General features: G+C 46.2%; 1 protein-coding gene across 1 annotated transcript in view; it reads left to right on the plus strand.

Annotated features, from left to right (window-relative positions):
- Positions 1-24,314, plus strand: part of CASZ1 (castor zinc finger 1) — a 248,152-nt gene that overhangs the window by 100,097 nt on the left and 123,741 nt on the right. The window contains exon 3 of the mRNA XM_042479516.1: positions 14,304-14,400. Within this exon, the coding sequence (XP_042335450.1) occupies positions 14,397-14,400 (4 nt within the window). The 5' untranslated portion in view covers positions 14,304-14,396. The remainder of the gene's footprint in view (positions 1-14,303; positions 14,401-24,314) is intronic.

A 24,314-nucleotide genomic window follows, 5' to 3' on the forward strand; every position in this document is an offset into this window, starting at 1 on the left:
CCATCTTGGGAGAAAGGCAGGATAGAAAATAAGTCAATAAATAGATAATTTAGTCACATTAGTTCAATTTTGTCTACCTTTAAATAAATAAATACATAAATACATAAATACATAAATAAATAAAATTGCTAAGTGGGAGCCCACTTGGGAGGAGAAAGCTATTAATGGCTACTAGCCATAAGGTCTCTTTACAGGCCTCTCAGGTCGGACAATCGGTGGAAGGTTTTTCCAGATATCTCAGTCAGTTAAAGTTCTAAGAGCTTGCTCTGAAAAAGCAAATGGAAAGTGGAAATTCAGAGAAAGCACTTGGAATATTTTCAAAGAAGACAGATATTATGGACCTCTTCTTATTCGCTGGCTAAGGCTATGCCACCATGTACCTTTTGCATTCTGGTTTGTGGCTGACCAGACCTCATCTCCAAGCCTAAAACAGGTTGGGGGTGCTCCCTCCACCTTGTATTTAAGATCTTATATCAGAAAGTGCCTCTTCTGGAAATGGCGGCTGAGCAGAGCTTGAGAGTGGCACCTTTTTGTACTACAGGTGCCAGAATCCCCAGCTGGCATGGGATTTTGGAAGCTGTAGGCCAAATCCAGTAGCTTTCCCAAACTCTGGATCCAGAAAGGCTGTGCGCTGCCTCTCCCGCTCGCTGTTAAAAAGTCCTTTTCTGGGGTGTCACGTTGATAAGAAATTTGATGGCTTTATCAGAAATGCCAGTGCCTTATTTAGCAGGGTGAGGCCAGGGCCTTTCAGCTGTGCACAATCTGTTGATAAATGGCAAATGCAAAGGAGGGGAGAGAAGAGCCATGCTGGCCCGAAAGCTGAAAAAAAGAAGTTGGAGGGGGGTTTCAGCCAGATTGTGTTTGTACTTCGAGGAAACTGATAACATGACTTTGGCCAGGCTCCAGCTTTTCCTATTTTTATTCATTGTGGGAGGGGGAAATCTTGAAAACGTGGGTGGTATGCGAAAGAGAAAATGCCTTCCTCCCATTCCTTCCTTTTCCTCTTTTACTTTAGCCCCGTGGTTTTTGTACAGAAGTGTTTTGAAGGGAGCTGAACAGTAATGCTGATTCCTAAGTGATCCACTGGAAATATTCTGAACAATGCGGTGAGGTGCAAAAGCCAAGAATGGCAAAGCTTGGCATCCAGAAAGGGACGTACAATATTAGCAGAGCTTGGAAACATATTCAAATTTTGGACAGTGTCTAGAGAAATAAACTCAAATGCTGTCTTACTTTGTGTCATTTGGGTTGGTCCTGAGATAGATATTTCCAGTAGTGGAAATAGGGGAGTCAGAGCACAGGAACCCCCAGACTTTTTTTATTAACAGGAATATACAATCCCCAACAATTGTGCCATCTCCCAGCTTTCTTTCTGAGTTTAGTTGCAATGCTGAGAATAGTGTACAAGGTGGAGAGGTAGGGAACAGCTTTCCCCCAAACAGTTTCTTGTCTTGAGTTATCTCAGTTGTCATTCAAGGTATTTGGACTTCAATGGAGCAGTATTTGGACTTCATTGGGCAATTAAGGCCCCTTAACATTACAAAAGACCTGCTCTTTGTGGAGATGAAACCATCTAGAATTGATTTGTTGATATGAACCAACACAGCTGTCAGAATTTTGGGACTGTTCTTGAGGACATGGCCATGATAGGGTCCATCAGAGTACCTCCTTCCTGTTAAAATTGACCATTACATCCTGATGCAGCTTCTGGATTTCCCCCCTTTTATTAATCCACATGACTACATACAATATTTTGATTTTACAGGGAGATAGATATTGCAATATGTAAAATTTTATGAATCTCTGTTACAACATCCCTCCCAATTTTTGCATTTCCCCTTGCCAAACAGCCCTGACCCTATAAGCCTTGATCATTCAACCCCTTTCCTGCATTTATCCCCTGCTCCATAATAATCCAGTTCTAAAACCAGTTGCAATTATTGTAGTGCAAAAAGAAGGTCTGATCTCATTGGGTTGAGGATTGGGAGGAGACTATCTTTTTGCAGTCATAGGAGCTAGATTCAAGCTCATTTTAGGACATTAAATGGAAGCAACACATCAAGGTTGATGGACTCAATGAAGGAAGCCATGGCCCAGATTTGCAGGACCTGATCAGGGCTATTGATAACAGGGATCTTAGAGATCTCTCATTCATAGGGTCACCATACGTCGAAGCTGATTTGATGTCACTTTGCACAAGTACAACAAGGACACATTCCTCTCAAGTCAGGATTGTGCTTAGATTCTTGCCTCACATTGGATGTGGGAGTCCAGTGAAGGCCAAACTGGGAGCTCTCCTTTTCTCCCCCTTTTTTCGTTCCCTGTTTGCTGCCCCTGTATGAAATTGGGCCATGCGTGGGCTGGTGGGATGAGGAGGGGGAAATGGGTCCTTGGGACAGTTTAGCATCTCTGATGAAGCTGGCTAATAGGAATCAGTCCTGATTAGGATTAATCCAAGAAGCCCGGAGCTTGGCAGTCTTCAGTAATCTAATAAAACAAACATTCCCAGGGTGGGTTTACTCTGGAGGAGGATTGGCTCTGGATGCTGGAGGAGCCGGATTAGCCCAGATGTGGGCAAGGGAGGGCTGGAGCGAAGGGGGTGTGGGAGCAAGATAGGCAGCGGGAGTAAATGGAGACGACAAGGTCAGCCGAGGCTGTTCTCCCTCCAGCCCCATTAGAGAGCCTGCCCTCCTGGTATCAGAGACTTCAGGGATGTCGCTGGACCAACGAGATCTTTATGAATTCCACCAGAGCGTAGGAGAGATTGGAGCTGACGGCTGAGGAAGCCATCCCTTGCAGAGTCGGGAAAATGAAATCAAACCCCATCCCTGCTGGAAGAATGTTGTCTTTCTTTCAGAGGATGCTTGTCAAAGCTCAGGAGTGGTTGGCTCTTGTCAACCATGACTCAGTGCCAGGCTGGGTATTACATGGGTATCCTCAGGCACGCGTGGTGGGCACAGGAGCATCAAATGGTGGGCATTCAACCCAGCAAGGCTCCATGGAAGAGATCTTGGGAAGTTTGTCATCACTCACATTGGTTGACAGGGTGACACATTTCCCCTGATGGCGGGTTCTGGTAGGGATGTCCAAACCTGTCTGTCTCCTTTTCCTGGCCGTTTCTGTATCCCACCAACCTTTCCCGTTCCATTTCAGGGTTACAAAAGACGCCTTCCCTGCATGGAAATACATGTGTCTTCTTCTGTGTCTTTTTCAAACCGGGCAGAGTTCTGTGTGTGTTCTTCATACGTAGGGATGTTTACACGGATTTTCCCGTTGCCTGAAACCTGTTGGTGCACATTTTTCAAATATACCCATTTTTAGTCATGCGTTCAAAGTGTTTTGTTTTTTTTGAAGTGGTCACAGGATTTTCTGTGTAACTTATGTTTTCCCTCCAAGCCTGGCAAGTATATGCATTTTCCAAGGCAAGGTGTGTTGCTGTTTTCAGGACCTCCGTTCAGAAATGAGAATCCAGTGAAGTTCTTTTCTGTCCCTGGTTCTGCATGGCTTCTGACCCTTTCCTTCTTGAATTGTCTCCCAGCCGTTGGCTTAGAAAATCTGGCTAGAGTTATTCCATAGTCTTGAGCCAGGGTAGTTAAAGTGGTGCCAAACTGTGTTATTTCTCCAGTGTGGATGCAGCCCAAGATGCTCTTTTGAAAGAGTCAAATGGTTTTACACATTGCATAGCCTTCTACAGATTGGCTATTTTCCACAGGTCAGATTCATTTGTGGTCTCATGGGGTTTTTTACAGGTTATGTCTAGAGGCTTGTCCATGCTGGCTGGGGATGATGGGAATCATAGTCCATCATATGTAGAGAGATCTTGTAGCACTTTTGGGACTAAATGAAAGAAAGAAAGAAATTGGCAGCAGGTGCTTTCATAGACTTAAGTCTACTTCCTCAGGTGCCAATTTCTTTCTTTCAGTGAGTCTCAAAGGTGCTACAAAATCTCTCTACAACTGAGTCTACAGACTAACATGGCTATATCTTCATACAATCATAGAGTTGGAAGAGATCACAAGAGTCATCCAGTCCAACCCCCTGCCATGCAGGAACTCACAATGAAAGCACCCCCGACAGATGGCCATCCAGCTTTGAATAGTCCAGCATAATGGGACTCATAGTTGAGCATAGTCCAACATGTCCTGGTGGCATGCATTGGGGGGGAGTTGTTTGGAGTAGTGTTGCTTGTTGGCTTGGCCATGGGATGGGCGATGGCAGGGATGGGTGTCTTGGGGGAAGACTGCGGGCTGTAAAATCTCTGCTGAAATAAATAAATAACCAAGCCACTGGTCCTTTCCGGTGCTTATTTGGGGGGGGGGGGGGGGGTTGGCGTGCGTGATTGTCGGCTTGATGAATTCCCCCCGGACGTAATGAGCTGGTTTTCTGCTGTTAATATTGCATCTGCTGATGAAGGCTTCGTTAGGATAATGGAACGAAGCTAAAATATAAATGACTCGCTGTCAAGAAACAGCTTTTGCTCGTGTTCTCTTGACAGTTCCCGGGCCACGGCGGCGGTGATGGCAGGGAAGCGGGCTCTGTGTGTGTGGGGGGGGGGGGTAGCTGCCTTCCATGCATGCACTTGCTGCTGCACACACATGTTTTACGTTGCTCCTGCAAGCCACCTGCCTAGCCTGTTGCCAAATGTTGACAAATGCTTGCTGGCAGATGATCCAGGTCTCTGACGGAATCAGTCACCATTTGACAAAAGTGGAACCCAGTTTAGGTTTGGTGCCTTAACCTGATGATAAACCAGTGTGACTGAAATCGTAGTAGAATTCAAGGTTATAGCTGTGTTAGTCTGTAGGATCAGTATGTAGAGGGATCTTGTAACATCCTGGCAGTCTTCCATTCAGGTAGTAGCCCATGCTTAGCTTTCAAGATCAGATGAGATCTGGTGCCTTCAGGGTGCTCAGACACATTGCAGAGAAATGAAGACATAAGCTTAGACAGCATGGGATGCTCACTGCTGATGGGGAACATGTGGGGGAAAGGAAACTAGACCAGACTTGGAATGGAGTCTCTTGGACAAGGACATGGGCAACCCTCTGGGACCCTGAAGAGCAACACTCCATTTTGTTGCAGGCCTAGTTCTAAACATTGATGCCGATGCTCCTAATAATAATAATACTAAAAATAAGTCACTTAAAGAGCTTCTTCTGTGTCCTTCCTGGGCATCCCTTGCAGTTAGTAAGTCTTTTGCCCGGAGCCGTTCACCTGAAGTGTGTCGAGTGCATTTGGGGCGCTGCTCCCTCCTTCCTAGGCTTTCCGGCAGCTTCATTATCGTAATCATTCTTGTGGTAGTTTCATGCTTCCCTTGACCTCTCTTTTTGGGCCTGGTTATGCTGCTTAACTACAACCGACACTCGTCCCCGGCATTATTACCTAGGAAACCCGGCGCTTTGGCTTTTCCTTTGGCTCTCCCCCTTCACCGCTGTCCTCTGCCTCATTTTCCGTGTCCCTTTCTGTTTTGTCTATAATTCCCCCCATTCCTCCCTCCTTCCCTCCCCATCTCCTTTTCTTTTTGTCCTTTAACATGGTTTTCCTCAACAGTTTTTTCATCAATCAAATCCTGGGAGAAAATAGGCTCCGTCACGCCTGGTCTTTGGGTCGTGTGACACACTCCCGGGGTCCTGACAGCTCCTTAAAAGAGGGACTTGGGACGTGGGGCACCAACAGAAATGTTTGCCCAGGAAAGGGACGGTTTCCATGACGCTCCCCGGGGACCCCCCACTGTCCGAGGGGGGACCTGGGACTTTAGGGCGGGGGGGAGAAAGTTTTTTGGGGAAGATGACTGTGTGCATGTGTCCAGGAAGGCCAAGGAAACAAAACAAAAGAGAGAGAGAGAGAGAGAGAGAGAGAGATGGAGCCGAGGGGTGAGGAAGTATGGGACGCCTTGACAGCTGCCCCAGCTCTTGGGGAGGTGGTCCTTGCTTTGGGGAGCTGGCGGCATAAACATTTTGTCAGCTTCCCAATACTGCATAATGAAGGGTCTTATGGGTCCCCCTCCCCTTTCTTAAAAAAAAAAGCTCAATTTTTCATCCCCTTTTGAGGCACTTGCTCCAGGAGAACCACGGAAAGAGAGCGTTCCAGGCCCTGGTAGGCACTCCGTTCCTTGACCCCTTGAATCTCCCATTCCCATTGGGTTACCTCTCCTTAGCTGCTTTTTGGGTCTGGAGGATGCACTGTTGCGTTCACCTCCTTAGCTCTATGTTGGAGCCTAGTGAAACATTGGAGAAACCTTTCCCACTGACTGTGGGATGGTGGTGGGACTGGTTTCACTGAGCAGGGATGGGACTGGTTTCATTGAGGTCTTTGCATAGTCAAGATCACCAAGCTCCATGTTGAACCCCTCAACGTGGAGCTTGGTAGGGCTTTTCCATCTTGAGTGCTGTGAATGGTGTTTGGGGCCCTACTTTGTGCCCCGGTTCCCCTTGTACTGTTAAATTTGATTCTCTTTCCACCTTTCCACCTCTTTTCCATCCCTCTGTCATACTGTCTCCTCTTTGGTGAACCACTCTCGGATTTCTTTAGATATCTATGGCAACATTAGCAGAAGGAGTGGTTCTGGTGATCATTCAGGGAGATACGGGGATCCCAGTCATGTTTCTCCCTCTTCAGCATTGTTTGTTAACCACATTTTTAGTCAATGCAGTTAGGAGGCATTGGGTGCAACTAAGGGCAATGTTATCTTTACTCTGGCTATATACTCCCCATTCAATCTGAGAAGCCTTTGCTAAACAAGTGAACGTCTTGCAACTGGTTGCAAGTTAATTTGTCCCCATGTGCATTCTCATTATTTCTCTGGGTGTATCTTTGCCTGCATGTGCTCTTTTGGTTTCCACTTGCTGAACTCTCTGCTCTTGCTGAAGGAGAGTACAGAGTCAGAGGTGGGCTTTCCGACCTTTTGCTTGGTTTTGCGCATGTGATTCGGTCATGTTGAAAGAATATCCTCTATACTTAATGGACCTCAGCTCCAACTGCATGAGCCAGCTTTTGCTGGGACTGTTCTTGGGGCATATCTCTCTGGAAAAGGAAGGGGAAAGAATTGTTGACCTTTGTGTTTTGAATTTGAAAGTTTCGTTCTCCCTGTTGTCTAGAAAACAAGGCAAGTAGGTAGCAGAAACTGGGGTGTGTGAGTGGTCCACTGGCATGTCTCCAAGTGATGCCATTCTTTGCAGTCGCTTGAGCTGTTTCCAAGCATGGCACCTCTTCAAAAAGTTTACAAAAACTTGGGCTAAATTTACCAGTTTTTGAGCTATCTCTTGGCTCATTCTTGTGACCTTACCGTAAGTCATCCATAGGGACTTTGAATGGGTATCCGCATTGCTATTCCTGTTCATGGTGACACTGCAGGTTGTGAGACTTAACTCCCTTTGTCCTTGTTTTCACCGGCACTTTTCCAAAAGATGCACAATTTCTGTAAATGTTTTCTCTGGTAGGAATTTATGGGGCTCATTTTCCCATTGATTAAAGCGTTCTTGTGCACGTTTTTGAACAGCATGGCTTTTTTTATTTCTATACATTATTGGAATGTGTGGATACATTTTTACACATTTCTCTTCCTCTGGGGAAAAAAAGGTCAGTTTTAGCATTGTATGGATTCCAGAGACAAGATGTGTTCCTTTCCATTTCCCCAACCTAGGTTTTTCCCCATCCTAATATGAATCCCATTAATTTCTTACTTATTCCTGCTCTCCTGATTCCTTTACAGAGATAAACTTTGGTAGAGGATGTGATGAATCTGATGAAAGGGGAACTGAGTCCACTTTTATATAATTAAATATATATATACAAGCCAATGCAATCCTCTGAAAAAGTGAGAGGAAAGTTTTGTTAGTTGCAGTTTGGGGCAGAAGCTGCGAGTCTGAGCTGCGTGCGCCTGCTGTTCCTTTAAGATGAGACTGATGGGGGAATTGTTCGCGGTGCCAGCTTTCATTCAGAGGCGCCTCCACCGCCTTCCCTCCCCCCCCTCCAGAAAGTTTCCTGCCCAATTGTTATGTGCGATCCGATCTGAAAGTTACTCTCTAAGCTTCTTGTCACATTTTGACTTAATGAAGTGCAACTGAAGTGGGAATTGGGGTTCATCACGCCAGTCTCTCTGTACTCCCTTGTTGTCAGAAAACAGGGGCGGTTGGGGACCGTAATGCAACGCTGCAAGTCGTTATCATTCCGGTCAGTCTGTTTAACACAAAATTAAACAAAGAACTAATTAGTGCCTCATGAATTAATAAATGCGCAGTTGCTGGGGAGGAAGAAGAGGGAGGGAAAGGTTGTTGGAGAAAAGATATTGGAAAAAGTCAAATTAGGAGGTGGCGGGATGGGAAGGGGCACAGAGAAGGCCCAAAGTCCACTTGGACGGCAGGGGAAAAGTTTGGTCTTCCCTGGCAAGGTTGTTCCAAGCAAAGCAGCTGAGAGAAGGAAGGGACGCGGCTCCGGGACACGTCCGGTGAGATGGGGCCGGGTTCCAGGGAAGGTATAAATATTTATGCGAATCGGCCTTTTGCTGACAGTCATGGCAGCTTCCGGAGTCAAGAGTCAAGACAGCGGTTGCTTCCCTTGGTGACTGTAGATTAGCCTTCGCTCGACTTCTGAGACAGCCAGGTAACTTGGCCAATGTGTGTGATTCCCACGCAGAGCACTCAGCCTCAGCATCCTGAAAATTGCAGGCTTTCATTCAAAAGAAGAGGTTTCTAGCCCTTAAGGCTGCTGACAAAAGTTTGGAAGCGATCTGTTAGCTACATGTGGTTGGAGAGGAGCAACCTATGTATTTGTAGGGTGCATGGCCCTTCTCCATGGCGAAAAGAAGCAGAATAAAATCATGTAAAATAACAATATGTGTCATGCAGTCTTGACTTAATTCTATATCGTGTGTGTGTGTGTGTGTGTGTGTGTGTGTATCAGAATTTGGCTTTTCTGGTGCCTATTTTTTATTTGCCTTTTTTTGTCAGTGTAACCTAAACCTAGCCCTGTGGTTATAATAGCCACCTTATCCTCTCTGGGCGATTTTCCTTCTCTCTTCCATCAGGCTGATTAAATTTCAAAGCATGGTCTTTGGAAGGCAAATGGCATCCAGGGTAAAAGAAGGTTATTTTCTGCAGGTTTAAAAACAAACTGATGCCAAGGCACGATGCCAAGGCTACCATGGAAGACGTTTTACTCCAGATGTAAGGAAAATTGGGTTTCGCTGCCTGCATGTGGTGGTTTCTCCTTTGTCCATGCTCAGAGACACACCTCACAGTATTGCTTTGTGGTTGTGGGTCTTCAAGTTGGCTGCGGCACATGACAACCATATGGGTGCAACACCTCAATACACACCCCAGTCATCAATAGCCCTCCTCAGGTCTTGCAAACTCAGGGTCTGCATGGCTTCCTTATTGAATTGATCTATCTGTACTGTGGTCTTCCACTTTTCTTACCACTTTCTATTTAGCCATGTATTATTCCCCTTTCCACTGAGTTGTGTTGTCTCTTGGTGTGCCCAATGTATCATAGCCTCAGTGTACTCATTTTGGCTTCTAGTGAGAATTTGTGCTTACTTTGCTATTTTGTATTTTTCAGGCTTAGACTGGAGCCGCCGGAAGTGTCCATGCACCTATGTGTGTGTGCACACCACCCAAAATATTCTAAGTTATAAAATCCATGCGCAATTAGTAAAGAGTGCAAAGGATTGAGGAGGCCTAGAGGCGCATAGGACAAGACGGACGGCAACATTAAAACTTGGGATGGGGCTAGTTTAGCATGAGTTTTTGACGGCCCTGAAATTATGTAGCGACAAGCTTTCTGGCCCTTTTCTCCTTTTAGGTTAGGCTGAAGGCTAGCGTTGCGCAGCCTGTCGGCTTTGTGGCCCCAAAGCAAGCCCACGTGGCCAATTATCCCCAACTTTTCCTCATCCCTCTTTGAGCCTGCCTTCCTTCTGGCAGGCGCATGGAAGGATGTCTTTTCTTCGGCGGACTCGACTCTGCTACAATAGCAGTTTTTAATCCCCGATTAACAATGGCCCAGAAAAGGCGCGCACACGTGTACGACACACGCACCAGACCTCTTCTGGGTTTCTTTTGGGGATCATGTGTGCGTTTCTCTGTGTGTGTGTATCCGAAGTATCCAGCGCCGCATCTCCGGAGGTTGGGACAAAGGGGAAAGTTGGGTGGGTGGGTGTCTTCCATGCCAGGGTGGGGGGGGGGACCTGCCAAATCCCACCCTGGCAATGCCTTGCCCTGCGGAAAAGCGAGCCCGGCCTCCGGCTTTGGAGGCTGGCTCATTGTCAGGCTGAGCTGGGGGAGGAGGAGAGAGTCCACCCTTAAGAGGACATGTCAAGTACAATTAGCGTTATCTGTCTAAATATGTGCTGGGAACACAGAATACAAGCCGAGGCCTGGGTGGCTTTAATGGAGACATATGCAAGGTCAGCCCGCCTCATGCAATCCTCCAATCTGATTTGGGGGATTACACATTCTAAGTAAATTGGCGTTATTCCTCTTGCATCATTGATAAGCTGCGGCCAAAATAATAAGGCGGGGAGGGGGAGAGGGTTGGGAGGGGGGCCGCCAGACCCATTTTTGTATTTTAAAAACAATATCTAGCAATGGGTAAGAGGTGGAATAGGCGGAGGAGGAGGCAGCTGCAAGGAGAGAGTGAAAGAGAAAAGGGAGCCAAGGAGGAAAGAGATGCCAAGGCAGCTTTGCCAGTCCCTTGATCTGTGGGCTTGGTTGTTGTTTTTTAAAACATTAGCACATAGCCAGAGCAGGCAAAGTCATAAAGAAAAGAGGCAACCGCACTAGCTCTGCTCAGGTGCAGAGTGCACTTCTGTAACTTTTACCACTCACTCCTTGGCGACTTAGCTGAAGATTTTTCAGGCTAGAGAAAGGGCTGCTGGTGCAGGCTTTTTGTAATGGCACTTCTCTTCTTGCAAACTAAGGAGTGGCATGCTGAGGCTGCAGCGCACCTCAACTGTCCCATGGAGTGGCACTAAGCACATAGCAGGCACTCACAGCCCCTATTCTTTAGTTAGTGGTCTACCTTATAAGATCGTTGTAAGAGCTGCTGAAATACTTTGCAAATACAGTTGGTAAGCATGAATTTTATCAGACAATGGGAGTGACTGGTTATAACTGTGGGGGGAAAGCTGGTACATACATGTGTACAAAGACACATCCTCCTCTCCAATAACCCTGCTCCAGTTCCTTGACATCGGTTCGTCTTCTTCCCAGGAGTTTCTTGGGTTTGCTGTCCCATGGCAGCCATTTCTTTCTGGCACGGAGGAGTACAGACAACTAGGTGGAAGTCCCTGTCCCAGTATCTCAGAATATCCCTTATTCCCCCTCCTTCCTACCAATCTGTTTTATGTTTCCAAAGCTGTGAATTTTATTAATGTGTCACCCAAAGTGCAAGAGCCAGCATAGCATAGTGGTTTGAGTGCTGGACTAAGTAGTGGCATCACTAGGGTTGGCATCACCCGATGTGTGGCGGGTTGTGGATCCAAGTCAAAACAGCCCATAAATGATGCTCTGGGTCAGCTGTGGACCATGCACCATGGCGCATGAGGTACATAACAGGGCAGCCGAGAAGTCTCATCTTCCCACTGTCAGAGAGAAAGGGGAGCCTATTACCAGCTGCTTTCTTAGCAGCTGGTTCGATCTCCTTTTCTCCCTCCCACACCCTCCAAGTGTAGGGAGGCCCACATTCGGAAGTCTCACGATGCGGCCTTTCTTCGCCTCCGTCACAGTTTGGGAACATATGGCTCTAAATAATTCAATTTACTTTGCTTGCCTTTTTTTTTTCTTTCTCCCTTTTGGCTGCAACTGTTGTTGTTTTTCTGCACATTCTTCTCTCTCTCTCTGTTTCTCTCTTTTGTTTTACATTGGAGTCTGCCCAGGTTGATCCCATGTGGGTCAGAGGAGTTGTTGCAGGATTGTGATTGTGTTATATGAAGAATGCAAGCCCTTGTATGTTTCTGCACCAGGTTGTAGAGGATACAGCACCTAGGATCCTAGAGATGGAACGGACTACAAGGCCATCTAATCCAACTCCATGCCATATGGGAATATACAACTAAAGCACTCCAGAAAGATGACCATCCAAACTCTATTTAAAGACACTCCCCATATATATATATATATATATATATATATATATATATATATATAGGGCTAGTCCATAGAGAAGCCAGCTGGATTTAAGCGCCGCCATCTTTTTAAGCAGTGATAATTTAGTCCTACTACTTAATCTCCAGCAGTAAAATGCATCAGTTCTATATGGGTTTTGCTGGCCCTTGAATTGGAAGCAAACGACTAGTTATTATTCATTTGTTTATTTCTCTTATATCTCGCCTTTCTCACAAGAACCCAAAGAGGCGCACATCCCTTTAGAAAACATAGTACCACCAAAAATGCTCTGAATACATGGTGAAATAGAAACCATGCCCCTATGAGAAGCTCTGTGTTCCTTTTGCAAAATAACGTTATGGCTGGCATCATGGTTTCCTTTCCCCTTCTAGTAGTTCGTTCTTACTTTTCTTGTTGCTTTTAGGGGCAAAAAATGCAGACACCAGAGGTTTATCAAATTTAGACCATTTCCTTATCCTAACAAAAGAGCCACAAGTAAGAAGGCACATGATGAGTAACTTTTGGAAACTTATATCAGTAATGGCAATGCGTTACTTTGGGGCAGTTTCCCACTGAGTTGAATTACTAAGTATTTTGTTAAAGTAATTTTCCAGCCTCCACTTGCACTACAATTTCCTTGCATTGGTTAAAGGGTATTGATGGTGGTTCCTACTTTCCATTGAAGCTGTCATTACCAAGTAGCCAAGAATTGTGCATCTCCGAATATTTTTGTATGGACTGGCCAACCCAAAGGTGGGTTTTCAGTGGGAGCAGTGAGTTGGTCTCTGGAAACCTCTGAAATGCACACTTTTCCCAGCTATTCTTTCCTTCGGAGGACAGCTGCATTTATATTTTATTTATTATAAAATGTATAAGCTGTCTTTCCTCTATACAACAGATGTTATATAGAGGAGGGTGCGCACTGGAATTTGCTTGCTTTTTAAAGAAAGGATAGCAGTAACAAAATACAACGAAAGATCATATAATTAGAAGAACATAGAGCTGACAGAAGCAATAAGATGATGGGTCGGAAATGGCTTGAACTGACTAAAGAAAGTGTACTTAGAGTTTATTCTGGACTCTTCCAAACGTTCCCAGTCTCTCAATTTAGCATCAATGTTGGCTGTTTCTTCAAACAGCAGAAAACAGTGTTGGAGGAAAAAGCGATGCATACACAGCCTGGTGCCAACCCCTTAAACTGGGCTGCTGTCAGTGCTAACGTACAATTCAACTCCCCATTTTGTTATGTGCCTTACGTGATTTCAGCTTAAGGCAACCCTCTGATAGGAATTTCTCAGCAAAATTGATTCCAAGGAGGCTTGGCACTGCTTTCCTCTCTGGCTGAGAGAGTGCCACTTACCCAAGGCTACCCAGTGGGTTTCCACGGCTCTTGGGCTTCACCCACACTGCAGAAATAATCTAGTTTGACACCACTTTAACTGCTGTGGAATTCTGGGACATGTCATTTGTTGTGGCACCAGAGCTTTGCAAAGAGGGTCTTTAACCTATGGACTAGGAAGCTTTCCCTGCATCCTTTCTGCCAGTGAGGGCTGTATATGCACTGAAGAAATAATCTGGTTTGGCGCCACTTTAACTGCCATGGCTCCATGCTCTGGGATTCTGAGACCTGGAGTTTGTTGCGGCGCCAGAGCTTTGCTATGGAATTGCAAAGAAGGTCTTTAACCTGTGGACCAGGAGGCTTTCCCTGCATCCTTTTTGCCAGCTAGGGCTGTATATCCACTGGAGAAGTAGTCTGGTTTGGCACCACTTTAACTTTGTTCTGGTGCCACACCAAGCCACACTTCCCATACACACTCCATAGCATGGAGCCATGGCAGTTAAACCAGGGTTTTTCTGCAGTGCAGATGCAGCCTTGATCCCCTGTAGACCTGGTATAAAATTCAAACCACCACATCATGCCGTCTCTCAAGATTTCTTCAGTGTAGTTTTACCATTGCCTTCCTCATGGGTTTAGGGAGTGTGTCTTTCCCAAGGACCTACCATTGCTTCCCTGGTCTTCAGAGTCCTGGCCCAATGTGCAAGCCTCTTCCCATGTTGGCTTCTTCCAATGGACAGTCCAGTTGGCCTTTATACATAGAAAGGGAGGGATCTCCATCTTGCTTTCTGCCTCAGGTAGCAAAATGTGTCCCACTGTATGTGATGCCTTAGGTGTTAATTTCTGCCCATTTTTTGCCCGCTCAGGATGAAGTGACTTGACAGCTTTAAAGCAAGCAAACTGACTGTGGCATCAGATTCCTGACCGTCGAAAGGTAGGGAGGACTACCGAAGCCACAAATGGGTATGTTGACCCACATGGGTTCTTTTTTCTACTTTTCTGCATCTCTGGGGCCATTTTGGGGGTTGCATCCATGTTGTTGATGGTATTCTGTACTTCCCTAATGCTGCTAAATCGGATGCCTGCCAGGGATGATGCATAGAAAGCTACCAAGCCTTCTGAAGCAACCCAGCTCCTTCTCTTCATGCGTTGTAACTGAGCCATGGTGTGCACCCTCATGCAAAGGAAAATGGGTATCTTTTATTGTCAGTATACTTCCAGTTTAAGAAAAGCCTGGTGCAAATGTCTCTTGCGTCCCAATTTTAGGAGGAGGGCTGCACATCAATGAAACGAACAGGCATGCAAACAGGGCATTCGTTCTTGGAGAACTTGGGTCAAGAGCTGCATTGTGAATGTATTTGTTTTGTAATCGGTTGTTAGGGCTTACCTATGGAACTCTTTTGGAATACCCATTGGACAAAGCAAGTCCTGCTCTTCACACATTCTGAAAACCAGGGTCCCGTCCACATGACGGAGTTATAGTGCTGTGATTCCCCTTTACCTGGCATGGTTCCATCCTGTGCAATCCTGGGATTTCCAGTCTAGGGAAGGTTATTTAGAATTCTAGACTACCAATCCCAGGATTCCACACGATGCAGCATGGCAGTGAAAGGTACTCATAGCGCTATAATTCTGTAGTGTGGAAAGGTCCCTGGAGGTGAAGTGGTCAACCGGCAAACAGACTGTAGCACTTTGGACTGTGCTGGGAGGCAGGAGGAGGTTATGGCTTTGCACGTTTCCTTATCTGGGAGAAAACCCTTGTTGCAAACACATCTGAGGAGGAAGTGTTGGTGTGAGCTATTTCCCTTGTTGCAGTCCATCTTTACATGCAGGGATTGCAGTCCAAAGTGGTCCACTACGATCACCAACTTGTCATTCAGCAGGTTTCTCAGAACTCTGTTAGCAGCCTTGAGAATATTTGCTACTGGGCCAGGTTATAGTTGTCTGAGCCTCCCCTGCTCCAAAAAACATTGCCAATGATTCTATGATACCACAGTTTGGTGCCTCTAGAAATTCCTCACCAAGTGGCATCAAGGTGCCATTTCATCTTGCAGCCCAACCTTCCCCTCCATGGCCAGGTGCCAGTGGAGCTAGTGGGCCCCCTTCTCTCAGCAGAGCCAGGCTGGAGGCCATGCCTAGTGGTGTCAGAGGTGACCGGTGGAAGGCCAGTGTTATGTAAATATTTCTCCCGCAACATGGCAGGAATGAGTAGGCCTTACACATCCATCCATCACCGAAGGGGCCTCTCGGGAGGCAGGGGGTTTGGGGGCCAGGAGGGCGAGAGGGAGACGGCAGACAGAAGGCAGCATGTGCCCCACTCATAAACTGTTTGTTTTCTTTTTGTCCCTTTTGGTTTCGGGGTGCCCCGCTGGGGACCCGGCTCTGGCTTTGTCTCCTCCGCCCACCCGCTTGCCCCTTTACTCTGCACACATCTTCCCATCCTCCCAAAGATCTTTCTAGTCACTTTTTTTTTTTGTTTCTTTCTTTTTTCTTTCTTTTTTGGCATTTCGGCTTCTTTTTTCCAACTTCAAAGGCGGCCCTTTATTGTCTCGGGTTCGACAGGCAGTGGCCCTGAAACACGATCACAGTCAGGCATGGTGTAGGTCACCCCCCTGAGCACCCTGCCTCGAGCGCTCAAAAGCAGCGCATGGATGCTTCCCTTTGCGTGCTTCACCGCCCTGGTTACAGCTTTTTCCTCCTCCCATCCATGGCTCCCTCCTTCCTTCTCTTGTCTTCGCCCCCCCCCCCCCCATTACTGCTTGGTCCTGTCCCCACTTTTCATTTTACCCTACCTCTTAAACCATCCTGCTTATACTATCCTTCAGTATCCTTCCAGAAGTGTATCTATGCAAGGAGGGTGTTAAATGGGGATATTGCCCCCCAATGACAATTCTACCTCCCACAATGAAATGTTCCTTCTGCCTCCAAATTTCTAGCATTGCAGCAACTGAAAACCTCAGCTGAGCATTTAGAAAGAGAAGTCGAAGGCTTTCATGGTCGGCCTCCATAGTTTTTTGTGGGTTTTTCGGGCTATGTGGCCATGTTCTAGAAGAGTTTATTCCTGACGTTTCACCAGCATCTGTGGCTGGCATCTTCAGAGAATGCATTCTTTAAATATGCCAGTCACAGATGCTGGTGAAACGTCAGGAATAAACTCTTCTAGAACATGGCCACATAGCCTGAAAAACCCACCAAAAGCTGTCTAGAAAGAGAGTTTAGGCATGCCAATAAAAAAGGGAAGGCAAAATGAGCAGGGGAATTTGAACGCAGCAAATGAAGGCGTTTGAGAGGTATTCACAATTTTGAGTTTCTCGCTTTCTGCAATGATAGAAACTTTGGGGACTACAGGCATCGGTGACAAAAATTTTTTATGTAGGGGCCATGTCCTCAGTTTGCCCCCCTCCATAGCTACATCGCTGATCCTTGCAGCGCAATTTAGAGCTAAACTGGAAACAAAGAGAGGGTTTGCCAATAAAAATAGCTGAGCAATGGTGCACAGGCCTCTCTCTGCCTGCTCCAACCCAAATTCCCCACACTGCCAGCCTCTGGTGACCAAAATGTCTAGCCCCAGGCGCCTCTGGTGATCTGAGATGACTCTTCCAGGAGCGAGGAAGAGCAACCCAGGAGGGCTTGTCAGTGGCTAAGTAGGGAGATTAAGGAAGAGTGCAGCAGGGAGCGATGGAGCCGTAATTTGTCCTAACAAGCCGCTGGCACTGCCTCCCTATCATTGTCTTTGGAAGCAGCTGGCACAGTGGCTGCAGGTGGCTAGGAAACAGGACTGCGTCTTAGGATGCTTGTTGACTCTCAGAGTACCTGACTGGCATCTTAGGATGCTTGTTGACTCTCAAACTACCTGACTGGTTCCGTCTTTGGGGTTCAAAGGACTTTTCAGTGCACGGCTTCAATGTTTGAAGCCCTCGTGGAAAACAAAGATTGGGATTTGACAGCGAGAGCCATCATGTGCAGCCTCCTCCAACTATCCCGATTTGAGACTGACACTGGGACCGTCCCAGTTAATCCTCTGTTGTTCTACTCTTCCAGCTGCTTTTAAAATGTCCTGGTTTCTGCTTACTTCAGTTGTTGCAAACTGAGTTCAAAATGCCAAAGGAGTTTGCACTCAAATAATACAGCAATGGGGGAGAGAAGAGAAGGTGGCAGAACTGTCTGTAAGCTCAGGCAAAAGCAAATGGCTGCAGCCTCTCCTAACTTGTGTGTTCTTTCTCATTAATAACATTTGCCATCTTAACCATCTTCCTCATTAATAACATCTTTGCCATCTGATGTTGCTTGGTCACATCCTTCCCAATGTTTAGCTGTGAAATGTGGGAGGTGAGTACAGTGTTAGCCTCCTTGCTGCTGAAGGATCATGCAAGACCATGCTGTCCCCTTGGATATGCTTCCCTTTGCTGTCTCTTCTCCTTTTACCCTCTTTCTAGGCCGGTCTTTCTCCCTGGCAAAGCCAAAGCAACCACCTCAGCCTGTAGACAGTATCTTACAGCGTCATGCTTCAAAGCCAGCCATAATTTCTTGTTGTTTTCGGCATGATCCCATTGCTTGCCGCCTGCCTTAACATCCCCAGCAACCTCCTGGACTGTGTTCATGACTTCATTCGGAAGCATAATAATGTGACCCCTTCTCTTTTCCCCTTCTAGCAACATCTGCATCATTCCCTTATTTCCAATAAGTTCTTTTTCCCTCCATCATTTGTCCCCCCCCCCCAGTGTTTGCAGGAGGATAGTATGCTCTTCCCTGGGCCTAGATCAAGGAAGCATGCAATGCTTACAGGGCTTTGCAAGAAACAAATGCGAACTATGGCTGCCACAGTAATCCTGCCCTGTGCTTGTTGACCTTTTAGTTCATTTACTTCAGCTTTCAAGGCTGGGCTGCCCCTGCCTCCTATCTCCCCTGTTTTCAAAAAGTGGCAGGCCAGAAGATAATGCCTTTGTTGCTATCCAGGGATAAGTCACCGTACGCGCGACACTGAATTGGCATTAGTGCAAATCTATCGCCAAGAGAGAAAAGTGGGTTATTTTTCCAGTCATCTGCGGAGGCTCCTTCGGTCTCTCTTTCTCTCTCTCTTTTCTTTTTCATCTACTTGGAAGCCTTCCTTTACTTCCCTGTCACCCTAATTGATTGCATTAACCTTTCAGCGTATTGGATTTCCCAGGCATCGTGCAGAGAGAACTGTGCAATATGCTTATAATCTGGGCCGTAATGGACAGGGAGCAGTCAACAAGCCCTTGTCACCAACAGGTTCCCTGACAGATTGGCTTTCAGAAAAGGGAGAGAACCCAAGGTCCTGGCTTTGGCAGAAGCAGGAGGCATTGGTTTGGGGCACATTGCGGTGGCTCCAAACGCGTAGAGAGAGACGCTCCCAAAAAAGCAATCTATAAATGCGAAGTAGACCTGAAAACGCTGAGTATGATGAAGGTCAGTCCACCTTATTTATGCTGTCAGGCCTACGTGAGCAACATTTTCAGCAGGGACGCTGGCATATTTTATCAAACCTTGGCCAATTTGTGTGAAATCGAGAAGGACACAGCAAGTGAGTTCATTCATGCTGCTCCCAGTGGCATCCAGCTGCCTGCCCTATCTGTCTAAGATGCCTTTCATTTTTTTCCTTTTGCCAACGTTTGGAGGAGTTACATGTTTGGATGAGACCACCTCAGCATCATGGTCAAGGAGTTGTAGACCAAAAGAAAACTTTCGCAAGCTGTAGGGAAGTGTGTCTGCACACCTGTCCCATCTCTTAGGAGCTATGTGGTTTTGGAGGTTCTACCTATTTTGGGCTTAGTTCTGCCCATCATTGGCTACTGGCCCTAGTTGCCCTCTTCTTGTAGACTGATGGTTCTCCATATGATAAGGATATATCAGCCAGAGCAAGTGTTTGTGGGAAGGTGCCCAGGGTAAAACGCACACACATACGAACATGGTTGTGCTGGACTGTCGATCCCATCAACCACAAAGCTGAAACCACTGATAGTGTGGAATAATGGGAGCTGAGGATGTCGTCTCAGGCCACAATTGTGATAATATTTGCAGCTTACGTACACAAAAATGAAATGAAACTTGTTTGCCAGTTGGAAGGAGGTGAGGAGGGTCATTGAAAACCAAGGAAGAATGTTGGGCTCCGGATGTAGTGAAGAAAGTAAGACTTGGGCTTGCATCCTGATTGCAGAAATAAACCAGTTTAACTGCCCTGGTTCCACACTATGCGATTCCGGGGAAACGACAATCCCCAAAACTGCATGGCACGGAGCCTTGGCAGTTAAAGCGGTGTCAGATTGGATTATTTCTGTCGTGCGGATGCAGCCAGGGAAGAGGGATGGGGAGAGGCGGGAGCCCCTCTGGATGGAAGAGTAAACAGGGACCAGGCGGCATGAAGTTAATTGATTGCTCTTTGCAACAGACAGAACATTGTGTTATTCTGTCGCTGTGGCAACATCCCCCCCCTCCCCAAAAAAATTGTCAGGCTGTTTGGATGAAGCCAAGCGAAACATTGTCTAATTTGTGGTGATCTTGGTGTTTGTTTTCTTTCAGAGGGGGCGGGGATCCATCGATCTATTGTTTGTTCAAAACTCCATTATGATTATTATTATTAATCATCAGGAAGGTGGGAAGCAGGAAAAAAGTGGGGATAGGTTCATCAGGTCACCTTGGTTGTGTCACAAGAGCCACAGCAGAATTTTTTTGGTGGGAGCGATGGAGCCATTGCAAGCAAAAAGGCGAAAGTCTGCCGATGCCCAGAAGTGGGTTGTCGACTTTCTTGGGGGCAAGGTCCAGTGTGTGGAAGAAATGGGAGAAATCATCAGCAAAAAGCAAGGGGTGTGGATGAATTCTCCTTCCTCTGTTTGTATTCTAAAATTCAATATTTATTTACTGCCTGAGTGCCAAGTGCGGCACAAAAACGGATCAGAAAGTGTCCCTGGACCAGTGGGTTTGTAGTCTATGGGGGAAAGGAACATACGTTCTTCTTTTCCTCCTTTTTCCCCACCATCTTTCTCACTTTGCAGGGATTGGAGACATTCAACAGTTGCTGCTTTTCCTACCCTAGAGATGCGCCAACGGGGAAAGCTACCTGCCCCATCTTTTCTCTCGTAGATCTGTGAAAGGCCAGCAAACCGGATGGCCCCCTGCATCCCATATCTGCCACCGTTCTTGAAACAACCCACTCTTTTAGAAAGAGAAATCAATGTTTCTTTCTTTCCCTGGACTGCAGGAACATTTGTTCCTGTGCCAAAAGCTAATCTCTGCAAACGTAGCACTCCTTGTTAACATGCTGTTGGTAAATGGGCAGCAGGTAGGCCTGTGGCATGGGCAGAACGTAGACAAAGGTCCTTTTCTTTGCACCAGTCCTTCCAGAATCCCTTCCCCTCCATAGCCAGTGGTCATACTGGCTGGGGGATTCTGGGAACTGCAGTCCAAAAAGGTAACTTTTCCAAGCTTTGCTCAGAGTAGCCGTGGAAAGAGTGAACCCCTAAACGTTGTGGGCAACTATTCTCTTTTATAACCCATATTAACCAACTAGACAAATCAACAACCAAGGATGATTTTGACTGTTTAAACGTACAGCCAGCATGGTGTAGTGGCTTGAATGTTGGACCACAACTCTAAGGACCAGGATTTGAATCCCCACTCAGCTACGGAAACCCACAGGCAAGTCACACTCTCTCAGCCTTGGAAGAAGGCAAAGGCAAACCCCTTTTGGACAAGGTCACCATAAGTCCAAAACGACTTGAACACACACAGCAACAGGACAAGGTCGAGCCTCCCCATCTGTGGTTGTTGTTATTGTTGTTATTATTATTATTATTAGTTTCTTTTATGCCAATATAGGGACTCAAGGCGGCGAACAAGTACAAGGATTAAAGAAGCATTAATGCACATCATTTACTTTCGGGATTTCGGCGACAGTGCATTTCCGATATCACTTTATTTGCGCAATTGCCTGTGATAATCATTCGTTCAGTTACTCGTCATTTCCTCTTCATTTGAGGGATGCTTTAAATGCACTTTAATCTCTCTTTAATGCTGGAATCAGCCCCAGTGTGGAAGTTGGAAGAGACCTCAAGGGCCATCCAGTCCAACCCCATTCTGCCATGCAGGAACTCTCAATTAAAGCAGACCAAACAGACAGCCATCCAGCCTCTGTTTAAAGACCTCCAAGGAAGGAGACTCTTGAAAAGTCCAAAGGCCCATCTAGTCCAGAGTCCGTTTTCCCAGCAAGCAGATATCTTAATGGAAAGTCCACCAACAGCCCGATGTCACCCTTCTGCTTATCCTCCCCAGCAAACAGTATTAAGAAGCATAGCGTTTGTGGTCCAAAACTACAAGACTACTAGCAGCCATACATCTTGTGATAGCAACAGGGCTGCCCCAGATTTTTATCACTCCTTGAGGTGGAAGACAAGATGGCACCCTTACCCTCCCACTCCATTCCACATTCTCACTGAACCGGCTGGCACTGATATGGGGAGTTTTGAACCCAGGTCTCCCATTTCAGGGTAGTTGGTCAGAGCCACTTTAAAAACACCTGATGCTCCATTGAACTGAGACCAGTCCCATCCCAAAAACCTGCCTTGTTCATTAGAAAAGAAGATGCATTGTGCAGGGAGAGATCCATTTGTCCCCTGTATTCTGCGTTCTTTCCTTTCTTCAGATGCCCTTCCTGATCCTCTGGCTCTTTTCTTTTTTCTCTTTTCTGTCCCACCTGCCCTCATCATCTGTCACTCTACATATCTTTCCATTCATTTCACCCTTTCGCACTCCGCCGTCTCATGCTTTCCCAGGGGGGCACCTTGTAGGGCGCTCAGTTTGATGGCAGTGGGTGCCAAACGTTGTCCCCCTGCTTGGGGTGGGCATTACTCTGTGTGTGTTTGTATGGACATGTATGCACATGAACATATGAAAAAGTTTTAAGGTTATAGCGTGTGGGGATGGGTGGGTGAGAGAGAGAGTGCGCACAAACGGTTTGACTGGCAGAACCTCCAGTGGAAACGAGGTAGTTATTGGCGTCAGAAAAAGCTAAATAACCCTGTAACTGGTATGAAGGTGAATTCATGGTCTGGTGAGCACTGAAAATACGAGACTCCTCTCGACAGGCAGCGGGGAGTGAGAAATAACAGCGCAGGAGCTGGAGAGAAAGCCTCGGATGGCCAAGGGCAGGGCATCCGGACGGCTAATGGCTGCATATTGTGACATGGTGCATATTAGTGGGGTTGCCAGATTTGGGGTGACCGGGCATCATCCTTTCCCAGGACAGGTCCTACGTTCAAGCCTTTTGTCCGGGAGGAATTCCAAAATGTCCACCACTTTGAGTATGACTGAGGAATATGCATAGCAATGTTTGTAGCTTTTATTTTGTAACACCCTACTTTTTGGGATGCCTTGTCTTCCTTTGCGGTCGTGACGTCTGGTCACCCTGGGCCAGATTGGAAACTGGAGATAACTCATGTACCTTTATTTTCCTTTATTTTATTTTATCTTTTATTAGAACATAACATAACATAACACATGACACATAACATATCCCATAACATGTCGTAACGTCTAATCCAAACATAACTTTACATCATCTACCATACACGTGAACATCACAATATCCTACATATAAATAAGGACTCATGTACCATTAATGGCTGTGCAGAAGAGAGACTTAGGGAGCTGGGGATGTTTAGTCTAGAGAAGAGAAGGTTAAGAGATGATATGATAGCCCTGTTTAAATATTTGAAGGGGTGCCATATTGTGGAGGGCGCAAGCCTGTTTTCCTGAAGGTGCTTGCATTGAAGTGGATGGAAGCATGCTTTGGATAGCAGTCTTACAGTTGGCCCTCCATATCCACAGATTCTGCATCCATGGATTCAACCATCCATGGATTGAAAATGCCCCCCCCCAAAAAAAATCCAAGTCTGATTTGCCACTTTATATAAGGGACATCATTTTACTATTAGCATCCTTGGACTTTGTTATCCATGGGAAGTCCTGGAACCAAACCCCAGTAGATACCAAGGGCCCAATATATTATGATTTCCAGTTTTCTGATAGTTAGCATTTTTTAAGTAACACTATGATACCTCCCATGTATTCTAGTTAGCCATTGAAATATTTACCCAGATCACAAAGGAGTATATTCCATTCCCAAGTACAGTCTTAAGAGTTCAGAACAGGTACTTTTTTGGACTACAGTTCTGTGCTACCTTAGTGTTTTCTTAGAGCTGCATTCTTAAAATGTTGCATTTCCAAGCTGGACATGCATGCATATCTGTCCATGTTTGGAGCCCTATGCCTTCTGCCTCAATGTATTCCATGTTCCTCTCACCCAAAATAAGCGAAAGTAGTTACGCAGATCTGATAGAAAGAAAATGAGCTCATTTGAAATGTGGTGCTGGAGAAGAGATCCAGAGATACTGTGAACTGCTAAAAAGACAAATGAATGGGTCACAGATCAAATCAAGCCTGACCTTTTCCTAGAAGCCAAGATGACTAAACTTGAGGATGCTGTACTTTGGTCATGTCAAGCGACTCACTGGAAAAGACAAAGTGGAAGGCTGTAGGAAAAGAGGAAGGCTGCATTGCAGATGGAGTGTTTCAACCAAGGAAGCCACAGCACTGAGTTTGCAAGGCCTGAGCAGGGCGGTGTATAACTGGGAACACTGGGGGCCTCTCATTTGTAGGGTCAACATAAGCTGAAGCACATAACAACAAGTTGTATTGAGCAGATTGTGTTGCAACAGAAGTCTTTAACACACTTTGTTTTGCCAAGGGCAAAGACTGGCCAAGTTGTGTGCTTCTCCAGGTAGAAATTAACTCACTCATTTCTGAGTTTTGTGAATTCTAAAAACAACTGGATGCATCTTGCAGAAAGCCAAGAGGATAAA

Source organism: Sceloporus undulatus, chromosome 7, assembly GCF_019175285.1.
Source record: "Sceloporus undulatus isolate JIND9_A2432 ecotype Alabama chromosome 7, SceUnd_v1.1, whole genome shotgun sequence".
Classification (NCBI taxonomy): Eukaryota; Metazoa; Chordata; class Lepidosauria; order Squamata; family Phrynosomatidae; genus Sceloporus; species Sceloporus undulatus.